This window comes from Aptenodytes forsteri, unplaced genomic scaffold (assembly GCF_000699145.1).
Source record: "Aptenodytes forsteri isolate BGI_AS27 unplaced genomic scaffold, ASM69914v1 Scaffold137, whole genome shotgun sequence".
NCBI lineage: Eukaryota > Metazoa > Chordata > Aves > Sphenisciformes > Spheniscidae > Aptenodytes > Aptenodytes forsteri.
Genome location: NW_008796221.1, coordinates 2,053,364 through 2,065,098, shown reverse-complemented (window position 1 = coordinate 2,065,098; position 11,735 = coordinate 2,053,364). Strand labels below are relative to the sequence as shown.

The 11,735-nt window shown below is 46.8% G+C and overlaps 1 protein-coding gene across 3 annotated transcripts in view; it reads right to left on the bottom strand.

The window, feature by feature from the left end:
* Positions 1 to 1,951: 1,951 nt before the first annotated feature.
* Positions 1,952 to 11,735, bottom strand: part of LOC103906951 (histone H2B 5) — a 21,463-nt gene continuing 11,679 nt past the window's right edge. For all 3 annotated transcript variants that reach the window (XM_009289016.2, XM_009289018.2, XM_019474597.1), the window contains one exon: positions 1,952 to 6,968. In XM_009289016.2, coding sequence (XP_009287291.1) covers positions 6,559 to 6,939 — 381 coding nt within the window. In that variant the 5' untranslated portion in view covers positions 6,940 to 6,968 and the 3' untranslated portion in view covers positions 1,952 to 6,558. The remainder of the gene's footprint in view (positions 6,969 to 11,735) is intronic.

Here is an 11,735-nt window from a genome sequence, read left to right as displayed (position 1 = left end):
TGCGGTGGAAGGGGATGCTCAGTACATAGACTGGGGGGAGTGGGCCGGGGGGGCCGCTGCTTGGGGACGGGCTGGGCACCAGTCAGCGGGTGGTGAGCGATTGCATTGTGCATCTGTATATTTGTATATTCTTTTATCATCATTATTATTTTCTTTTTGTTTAGTAAACTGTCTTTATCCCAACCCATGAATTTTACTCTTTTTTTTCCGATTCTCTCCCCCATCCCACGCGGGGGGGAGGGGAGCGAGCGAACGGCTGTGTGGTGTTAACTGCCTGCCGGGTTAAACCACAACAGCAGGAAAGGAAGATAAAAAGCTTTCATTTATGCTTTCTTCTGAGCATCAGTGGCCTAAGAAAACTGCCTGAAACCCTCCAAAGTTCATGGGTAGTACAAGGCAGACATTACATGAATTTATGCAGACAATCTGGATCAGCCAGATCCAGATGCACCAAAGATGAATTTATGCAGACAATCTGGATCAGCCCTTTGGTGCATCGAACCCAAAATCTTGTTTCCAGCAGTGGCCATGAGAGAATAGGCAAGAAAGACTGTAGGAATAGGGCAGACACATACAGTAACATTCTCCTCCTATTCTCCCAGCCTCTAATAATTTTCAACATAGTTTATATGTGTTTAGTAACTCTCAATGGATTTCTCTTCCATTAATTTGTTCTTGAACCAAACTGTAACATCTCCAACATCCGTTGGCAAAGGGCTCAATAGGTGGACTGCTTGTTGCAGGAAATGCTGCTCCTTTTTACTTATTTTAAACCTTGTTCTCTCATAGTTACTTTTGATGCTCCTGAGTTCTTGTGTTTGGTTCCGCCAACAGCCTTAGCCATGTGGCACCTGAGTCCAGCTAATGGTCTTTGAATAACCAGTCAATAATAGCGAAGTAATAACTGAATAACTAAAAAAAAATTCATTATCTCCCAACATCCTGAAGGAGCATGACCATAGGTTATGCTCTACCTTTTGTAACCTGGTTTGGGTCTTCCCGAGGCCCAGATGTCAGCTCTGTTATGAAAGTGCATTTTGGGTGCTGCTCTGCAAAGGGGTGTCAAAATGGAAATCAGCATTAGAAGTAGCATAATTTATTTATTTGGAAAGAAATACTTCAGATCAGTTAATTATAAGTTTTTTTTTTTTTCCAAATACTGCTTTTCCCCAATTATGTTAAGCTTATGAGTCTGTCTTTAAAGAGACTCTAAATTTTTTTAGCTCTGATTTCTGTTATATGCCCTATCTGAAGTCTTAGCCTGTTTCTTCAGCACACAGCATCTAGCACTGCACATGCATTTCCCACTCCAGTGAGTGCATTATGATGCTGATGTCCAGCAGGTATTTCACTTGAGTGTATTTACCAATCATTTTTTAAAAGGAAGATCTTTCTCTTCCTGAGGTTTTCAGATGCTACATCTTATTCCATGTTTGTTGCCTCTAAACTTCTCATAGTCCAAGGAAAGATGTTTCTAGTGGCAGCAATCGTTAATTCAGATAAACAGAAATTCTGAACGTGCATAAAGCACTTTTCCAGCCACAGAATCTCACAGTGCTTCAGTCTGTGTAAGTCAAAACTGTTGCCCTTGGAGGGGTTAAATGATGGGTGCCAGGCAGAGCGCGCAGGTTGCAGGCTCAGCTCTGCCCAGGGCAAGCTGGCTGGAAGTGCTTGAAAGCACACACATGCTCATGTTGCACCCATGTTCGGGGTGAGTGACACCCCCGTGAGGACTCACGGTGGCAGCCTGTGACATGCCCTCAGTGGAGGGGCTACTCTGGTTTTTGACTGACCCTCTGCCAGGACCAGCCAGGCTCCATCTCTGCTGGAAGAGTGGCTGCTCTCACCCCGGGTCTGGAGGAAATACGATGAGAGAAAGAGAAATGTAGGGCTTGGGGGGGGGGCCTGGTGATACGGCAGAAGCAAAGACATCCTGACAGCTGGGTCTCACCTGACCTTCAACAGGTTGGCATTTACATTTTATTTATACATTTAACAGAAAACAGGTCATTAGCTGTAAGATAGGTCATAAACCAGCAGTAATATAACATAGATCATACTTGGTGTAACACTGTCAGAAAAACTGTGTACATAAGCCCACGAGATACCATGCATGGAGAGTAAGCACGAGAGAGTGCTCCCCAGGTGCTGGTCCCAGGGAACTTCCGAAATTCTGGCAGCAAGTGATTTTTATGGTTTAGTTCACATTCTTCTTTTCCCTGTAAACAATTTGGTCTGGATGTAAACTGTCAGGAAATGCTGTGATGGGACAAATGCTCAGGGCTGTGCAGAGGCCATGCCAAGCTTGACTCCAGGGGTGGCCGGGACTTGGGGCTACCTCCACATGGCTGCCTGTCACCAGGGCAGAAGGGCACACAGCCACGTGCCTCCTCCGGGCAGGGCTCTTCAGCGGTCTCAGCTCAGGCATCCCTTCCTAGAACACGCAAGTGTCCAGGACAGGCACTCATCCTCCAACTTGTTTTTACTCTTGTTTGACCCATGCTTGACTGAAGACCTGTCTGTCCTGAGCAGGAGCAAACCTCCGTGCACATGGCCACTCGGTTCTTCTGCAGGTTGAGGTCTGCCGTGAAGGGCGGGTGGACTTGTAAGCTATTCTAGGGAAGCAGGGTGAAAAATCAGGAGTGGATCTATAGCAGCTAATTTTATTTCTTAAATTGTACATGAAAAAAATAACTGTGCAGTGACCTCCATGGGGTTACTATGAGGTTAATATCAACCTGTATCACTTTTTCAGCTTCCTTTTCCAACTTTCAATCTGCAGTTGACTTTTTTTTTTAATTGGCAAAACACAAGAATGTCCCAGAGATGCTTCTGGGATTGCAGTAGGAATCAGGTAGGGACAGTGGGGCTTGGTGTATTATCTTCATTTTAAAAATGTTTTATCAGTTCCAGAGCTGTAAATACGTATTTTTTGAAAGCACAGGTCCTGAAGCACAGAACCCCTTTTCTGCAGCAAATCCTCTTACCAGGGAACTGTGGAGTATGACACACCTCAGTTGACTGAGTGGACAATCGATGCTTGAACTTTTAGTCAATTCTCTATTGCCTCTACTTTTAAGGCTCAGTCTAGCTCATCACAGTCAAAATAATTCCTGTTAAACTGCTGTGAGCGTGTGCCTATACAGTAGCAGGCAGCTGCGGGAAGGGCATGCTTTTTGCCTGCTGAACAAGGAGCCTCCAGCCGCTACGGTTTGGTGGCTGAATGGGAGCAGAGTCCCTTTCCCAATCTGCTCCCTTTCCCTTCTGTAACACTTGAGTCCTCTGGGATCTGCAGAAATGGGATGTGTCCATTTCCAGTGCCAGGACTGTCAGAGAAACTGCTTGTGGGACACTGCAAGGGTAACACCCGTAGTGGTGTATTTAAAAGCCACGTCTTTTCTGCTAACTGAACCACTGCAGGAGACACAGATTTCCTTTCTTGATTTCTCCTTTGACACTAAGGCCATTAATTTCCCAGCTGCTTTCTGCCTTTCCTGGATCAGCCCTTCCCTTGGCTGGCACAAGCGTCTATATGACAGTGACAGATCAGAGCAGCCACCAGAACTGGGTTAAAATGAGGCTTGCAAGAAAAGAAAAAAAAAAAAGGTTCATTTTAAGCTGGATCAGTTCCTCAATCCTGTGCTCCACATTGTCAGGGGCAAGTAAAAAAGCGATACCATGGGAGAGTGAAGAGCAAATGACGTGTGCAATGACAGCCTAAAATATAAATGGATGGAGATGACCAGTCTCAGTCACCTGGCTTTAGACAATATAAAAATCCTCTTTAAGTCTTCAAGTATTTTTATAGCCTTAAATCGCCGTTTCTCCTCTCTCTGAAACAATCTCCAAAAATGGAGAGTGGCAACAGTGGCCGAAGAAAATGAGACCAGTTCTGTGAGCATGTGTATGGGGCCAGCAGCTCTCATCCGAGCGCCCACCCTTGTCCCTGGCTCCCCGAGCTGCCCAGGAGACCCTGGAAGGACAACATCTCATTTCATTTTCCTGACATCTTGTGGCCTGCGGAGGCTGGAGCAGGACTCTGTTCTGCTCGAAAGAGTGAGGATTTAGAGGCTGTGCCGGGTAATCCTGGGACATATGTGTCCTGGCTTGCACACACCGCTTGAACTGGAGCGGATTTATTCCACTCTGAATTCCTACCTTCAGGAGGACTCCCCAAGGGGATGAATTCTGACCTGCAGCTCATAGGGACAGGAGGAGAAAGCTCCAGCACTGCCAGCCAGCTCTTCACTCCCTATATTCCCCTTCTGCATCATCCGCTGTCTGATTTCTGGTGGGAGAGGGACCAAGGACGGTGGCTCTAGGCCCACTGCAGATACATTTTCATCTTTGGTACCTGATTTTGACTATTTGATTGGAAAACAAAAGGAAGTGAAGGAAGTGCTAAGCTGTCACCTCCACAGTGTCCTGGCCAAGTGGTCCGGGTTACCAATGCTAGCGAGTACAGGTACTGCTGCTGGGAGCTGCTTGTTGTGGGCATTGTCAGCTGGGGACCCGGCTTTTGGTCCTTCTGAAAGATATCGCTAGGCATTCCTGCTGGCATTACGGTATGAAACGTGGCTGGAGTGTGCTATCACTGAGCAAAGTATGGGAGGAAAGCCCCTTTTTGGGTGTGGGGTGTTCAAACTCCAAGCTGCAGGAGGGGGATGGGAGCAGCCCATAAATAACTTGACCTTCGCTCTTGCACAGAGACCACGTGGGACTCCATGCTGCTCTCGGGTTTCTGAGGTGCTCTTGGTTGAGCAGGTCTATGCGGTCCTTTCCTCAGACCAACTGGAAAATGACTGCAACACTGTTATAAAAACAAGAAATAAATGAATCTTCTGGAGCTGCAGAGTCCTACAGCTCCAAAAGCAACATAAATTTGTCAAGGGTCCCCATCACTCTCAAAGTGTAAAGAAACAGGATAGAGATAAATGTAGGGGAAAGTGAGAGATGTACTGCAAGGTTGTTGTTTTGGAGTATGAATTTACCTTTTCATTAAAAACAAGGTCTTGGAGTTTGGAGAGAACCTGCACTTAGTTCTGGATCCTGTGTCTTTGCTGCCCTTTTTATTTACAGAATACACTGCAGAAAGCAGTTGTTATTTTAAAGACATGAATATTTTTTATCTGAGTGCTACTGCCTACCAGAGATTTTGGTATTTTTTAAAAATGTTGGCTAATTTTGTGTTTTGAGTAGGAAGCTTCAACTTCACACCAATTCTACACATGCTCCTCTTCTGCTATCCAGCAGTTTGGGCAAGATAAACCTGCAACTGAGATGTCCCTCCACTAATCTCTATGGCTTTATTCAGGATTTTATTATTGCTCACCTTACTGTGGACTTTGAGAAGACACGGGGAGTATCTCAAGTAGTTTAAAATTATTTAATCTTTAAAATATCACTGGGATGCAGGCAAGTGTCCCTATACATCCACCCAGCCCCAGTTTTTGATTTTGCTTTTTAACCAGTGAATAAAGCAGGGAAGGCAGGACCAGGTGAGCTGCCCGCAGCGATCTCTGTGGGGAGCCTGCCTCTCCTCCGGACTGTGCTAGCCACCCAAATGCCTTTCCAAATCCTCAGTCCCCTCCCGACACCCCTGTTCTGTTTGTCCTGTGCCACCCCAGCACTCGCAGGAGAGGGGACACCCTTGGGCACCACCCTGTCTCGCCCACGCTTACAGTGGAAAGGAGCACCCAGGCAGCATCGAGGGAGGAAAGTATCTGAAAAGCAGCAGAATTAGCAACGTCTTGCACATCAAAGCAAGTCCTAAAGCAGGCAAAGCAGCAGCCAGGGAAGGCAGCGAACCAGCCCCACCATCCCCCCTTGTCCATCCATCCACCTCAGCACAAGGTGGGAGGCAGCAGGCAGCTCCAGCGCCGGCACCCTCAGCCTGTTCGATGGCTCATCCACCAGGAGTGACAAGGAGGAACAGTGCTTGGTATCATCCTGGGCATCTGCCTGCCTGCCAGGCTTGCTCTTTAAAACAGGCTGTTAAGCACAGATAGCTGTTGATTCAATACACTTTATTCTACAGCCTGTGCCCGGTAGCTGTCGATGCCACTTCTGCCGGCATGGGGTGGGCTGTGCCACTGTACACCAGGATGGATCTGGGCTACAAGGGAGAGGATACCAGCGCTGACTCCTCGGTGCCCATCTCAGATGACTGTGAGAAAGCAGCCAAACAGGAAGACTTCAGAGACGGCGTCTCTGTGTTACCGCTGCCAGTCTCTCCTGCCAGCGCCAAACATGCATGTTTGCCAAGCACAGAGGAGAGTTTGGATACACTGCAGACGGTCAGTCCTTCGGATGAGATGTGAAAGCAGAGGCCTCCTCCACCAGCCCCACAGAACCCGTCGCACATCCCGAACAGACTATGAAAATCAGCCGACATCCAGATCACCGTCTCCTCTTCCACCAGACAGCTTGTCATGCCCATCCCAAGGCTGTAAATTGCTGTGGATAATAGCTGTGACGTTTATCCGGACCGTGGCTGCCTATCTGTGCTTGCGCGGAGGGTCTGGTGCTTGATGGTCCCATTGGAGAGGTGGCATCTGGCTACTTGGAGCTCGTGTACTTGGTGACGGCCTTGGTGCCCTCCGAGACGGCGTGCTTGGCCAGCTCTCCCGGGAGCAGCAGGCGCACGGCCGTCTGAATCTCCCGGGAGGTGATGGTGGAGCGCTTGTTGTAATGGGCCAGGCGGGAGGCTTCTCCAGCAATGCGCTCAAAGATGTCATTGACGAAGGAGTTCATGATGCCCATGGCCTTGGAGGAGATGCCGGTGTCGGGGTGGACCTGCTTCAGCACCTTGTAAACGTAGATGGAGTAGCTTTCTTTCCTGCTCTTGTGTCGCTTCTTATCGCCCTTCTTCTGGGTCTTCGTCACGGCTTTCTTGGAGCCCTTTTTGGGGGCAGAGGTGGACTTCGCTGGCTCCGGCATCCTGAGAGCTCTTTCTCTGGGTTTTGGAGCTGCTTGGAAAGAACACAAAAAAATCAAATTATTTTTTATTCTTCTACAGTATAGTTTTCCTGAAAGATGAGAGAGTCTGAGTTGCAGACAAGTGACATCTCTGAATCTGAGACAAACGTCCCATGACCCCGTGCAAGCATTTTTGAACTGCCAGTGAGAACTCCTCTGGTTTGTGTATGTTTTTTTGTTGTTTTCTGTTTAAATCCCTGTAACACTGGCCTTGTAAACATCGCTGAACCCAGGCCTAGTTGGCATCTACTTAGTAAATACAGGCTGGGGGTGAACATATTTCTGAGAAGAACATTGCAGTTCCAAAGGAACCACTAACTGCAGCATGGATTAAATTAAATCTTTCTGGAATGGGCTGGAAACTGTTGCAAGATATCACGGAAGCCACCTTTATATGAGACTGGTCAAAATGATTTTATATGGTTATTACAATCTCCAACAGACCCTTTGTTTTTTGCATGTAGGTAAAAGTTTATTTTGAGAGTGCTTGCATGTCTGCGGCTACTGTTTTACACCATGTATTCCAGTGGAACATAAAAATTATATAGTTTTAAGCTAGCTAGCTGAACTACTGGAATCTCTCTGTATTCACATTAGCTAGTAAAAATACCAGAGTAGAAAAGCTCAGAGGAGGTGGCATGAATCACCTGACAGAGAAACAGGAATGTGGATAGCAGGCAAAAATCAAAGTGCTTTTGGGCTACGTGTCAATGGAGAGAAGCTACATCGACTGAAATTGTTTCTTGCTATTTGGTGCTTTTTGCTTTCGGGAGAGCAGGCCTCCGCTGGGCAGTTTACATCAAAGATGCCCGATGCTCTCTCCGAGTTTTTCTTCATTAGGCCACAACCTGCAGAGCCCTGACCTGCAGCTGACTGCTGTCATCCAGAAGTTATGTGAACCTGTCATAAAACTGGGTGCCTCCCCTACACTACACATTTACACGTGTTTTACTACGTGCATCAAGGGAATAACTCTGTTGTAACTAACTAAACAGTTTTGTGTTTCAGAGGACACTTTGAGTGCTCCCTTGAAAGGCAAGGCTTCTCCAGGCTTTGCTGGAGGATCAGCTTCCAGCATCACCCCAGGGCTTGGGCTTTTACTGCTCTGCGCCTCCTTTGAAGATGACCTATGAATTACAGTCTGTTGGCCAAGAGAGACTAGAAGAGAAAAAAGAGCTTCAGGGCTGATGGCACATGGGAAAATGGATAGAAGTAAACAGGAGAGAGAAATCTTGGATGTAACATATGGTCTGCACACACAGAGCATCAGAGAGGGACCTAAATGGTGCCTGTGCCAAAGCGACGGCTGCATGCCTCTCCTCCTTTGGAAGGAATGAGACGCCACCCTCCATCCTGGCCTGGTTTCTCCACTATTGTCCGCATCTGCAATCAAAGCCAGACACAGCAGCTGTCTTGCAAACAAGTCTTTAAAAAGTTCCTGGTTGCTCCTTGTGGGCGCAGACAGCTTCCATGCTAAGGCTGGATTTACATGCCCACATCTCGGTGGATACCAGCTCCTGTTTCCAAACTGTGTGAGAAACCTTCACAGCTCCAAACTCTTGGTACGTGAGATGCTGCCTTCTACCTGCAGCAAGCATCAAGGCTGCTGCCGGCTGCTTTACCCTGCGAGGCACCAAGGCTGGGCTCCGGCGGCCGCACGGTCTGGCAGGTGATGGGCAAAGGGCAACACTGAGCATTTCAAGTAGGGGTACACCCAGCTGTAAGGGCAGGCTGGCACTGCTCGGGATGCTAGGGAATGGGGAAGCAATGTCTCCACCATAGCCCTCCAAAATGCCCACCTGGCTAGAAGCGAAAGTTGGCACCAATGTCCTTAGCATTGAGATTTTGCTCAAGCAAAGCAATTTCTTCCTTGCCATTAATGGGAGTTTTGCTTTGTGAGGCCTGAGAGACCTGTTCAAGTTTCCTTTGCTTCATCTTGCAAAAACAAGTATTTTGTCAGTCCAAAATGGGATATTGTCTAACTAGGTGGAAAAGGCCAGCGCACAGGAAAACTTCATGTAGTAACAGGCTGCAAGCATACCACTCAACCAAAACCTCAAACTGCTCATGACTAAAGCATACAAATATTAAAAAAAACAACACCAAAACTGGGTAAATACATATAAACCCCTCTCAAATCCCTGGAATAACTAGCAATCTAACATCAGGTATGGAAGATAGGAAGAAAAAGAAAAGAAAAAAAGAAACAAATGTATTGAAAGCTATTGATGCTTTCTTCTAGTTGGCTTTGGTTTATGAACATTAATATCTTTTCCCAGTTTCAGGAAACTTGTAGTTGTAATGTATACCACCTGACAATCATAAACTAACATATTTTGCTGACTCTTTGAAGTTAAAGGAAAAGCAGTTTCATAGAAAGAGGAAGGGGATGGGCATGTTGTGAGAGTAGTTCTCCTTCAGGTGAACTCACCCCCTGGCAAAGCTTCACAGCCCAGTGAGCTGGTCTAGATGGAAAACCACAGACAAAGATCATGCCCAGAGACACGTGGGATGCTCAGAGAAAAGTGGACTCTAAGACTCAGCATGGCAAAACTCTCAGTTTGAGCATATGAAAAACAGTGTCACAGAAATTCCAGAAATGTGCAGCTGGAAGGAGCCTCCAGAGCTCCACACTTTGCTTTGAGGGTACCCAGGCGTGCCCTCCTAGATCAGTTTATTACCTTTTCTTTAAAATCTCCACAGACACGATTTTCACCAAACTATGTGCTTGACTCTGCCACGTCATCCCCTTTATTAATTTTGCCAGGTGTTCTGCCTAATGGAGGCAGGTGCTGGACTGCCCCGAAAGTCATGAACACCATTCAAAACTCTGACATCTGCCCTCTTCATCACCACATTTTCTTCCTCTGGTGAAACCATGCTTTTTCTTCGTTTCTTCCTCTACTCGGGAAGCAATATCGGGAAAAGAAATCCCCTACCGCTCTTGTTTGCAGACTTCAAAATATGTCTTTTCAATGGAAAGGCATTCTTCCAAGAGAAGAAAGAACCGTGCACTTGCTTCTTTTCCTCATGAGCTAATTTCCTGACTGAAAAACACCACAACTGAAAAATGTAAATGACTATTTCTTAGGCTTTTTAAAAAGTGTGTCCTTCTAAAATATTTATTAATTGTTAAGTGCACTTGTACTGCAGCTTTTAAAAAATGAATACAGCGCCCAACAGGCACCAGACTGATTTCATATGTCTCCAGAAAAGGTCACACCTACAGGACATCTCCATCATTTGACCGGCTAATGCTCTCGGGTAGCGCAGCCAGGATCTTGCTGTTCTCCCATGTACGGCTGCGATGAGGGAAGCAATGATGCTAAAGTTCGGAGATTAGTACAAAAGCTTTGGTGTCCTTGCCTCCCTCCACCCATTTCTTTGCAGCCTACTATTTAACAGGTAAATAACACCTTCTCTGGGAACAGGTTGTCTTCCTTCCAGTTTGTTTGGGCAGTGCCTAGCACAAAGAGCCTGACTGCATTTGCTAGGTGCTAAATAAATAAAGTTAATAATGGCCAACAGTATCACCAACCCTTCTGTCAACAGTGTAATGCACTCCACAGGCAGGTGCTGCTCTGGTATGAAGATAAAAGTAGTGGGATTATTCCCAAAGTGTCCACGTGGAGAGTTTGTTGAGGGAAAACTAGGTTACCTTTAAAAAATGTGTGGTTTTGGATGAAAATAGTTGCATTTCTTTCTTTTTCCTTTAAATAAAGGAGAAAAATGGAAGAGGTTGTAATTATTAGTTTTTGCGTTTGTAAGTGTTACCATCATGACTGACTTCTCTACTGTGAGGGTGACTGAGCACTGGCACAGGTTGCTCAGACTTGTAGGGTCTCCATCCTTGGAGATACTTGAAACCCAACTGGATGTGGCCCCGAGCAACCCACAGTGGCCGACCCTGCTCTGAGCATGGGCTGCAATAGATGGTCTCCAGAGGCGCCTCCAGCCTCAGCAATGGCTGTGACTCTTGGAGCCTGAAGCTGGGTACCTCTTGCCTAGAACATGCTTTATGAGCTGTGCTCCCCAGATGGACACTTCCCATGGGATACTGCAGGCAGAAACTCCCACAAGGACCCCTAAGGAGAGGAGATGGTGTTCATCTCCAGGTCCAAGCCACCCAGGTCCCTGGGACACAGGGTATGGCCATGCAAGAGGAGGCACTCTGAAGCATCATGGTGACATTTGGAAGGTTTCAGGTTTTTGACGAAAATCTTTGGGCACATTTTTTTCTTTACAGCTTTGTATGCTCTGAGTCAATCAGTTATCAGTGCTGGCATTTTTTTCCTTCCTTGGAAAACCAACAACAAAACCGACCACGGTATTTTTTTTCTTGCCAGCTCCAAGCAGCAGCCTGCCTGCTGCTAGAAACCAGAGCGGTGTGGAGTGACAGATACATCTTCCTTTGTGTTGACACCCCTTTCTTCAGCATCATTAAAAGGAAAATGAACTGAAAATACATTCAAAGATACAAATCACTGCAGTCTCTTAGATCTGAGATGGGAGAGGAGCCCTGCTGAGAAATCCCATGTGAAGCCCGATGCTGTCTCTGTTTTCCCTAGGCCTGATATATTGATGGAGGGAGAGACAGGCAGAGAAGCTCCTGCAGCATTTTTGTTCGTTTTTGGCCTTGCTGCTGAATCTGTAGGACCAGTGCCAAGTTGCTGCCAGCGGTGTGCATGGGTGACCATGGGTGGACTATTAGCTGGTGTCGTGGTTTTAACCTCAGTCGGCAACTGAGCACCACACAG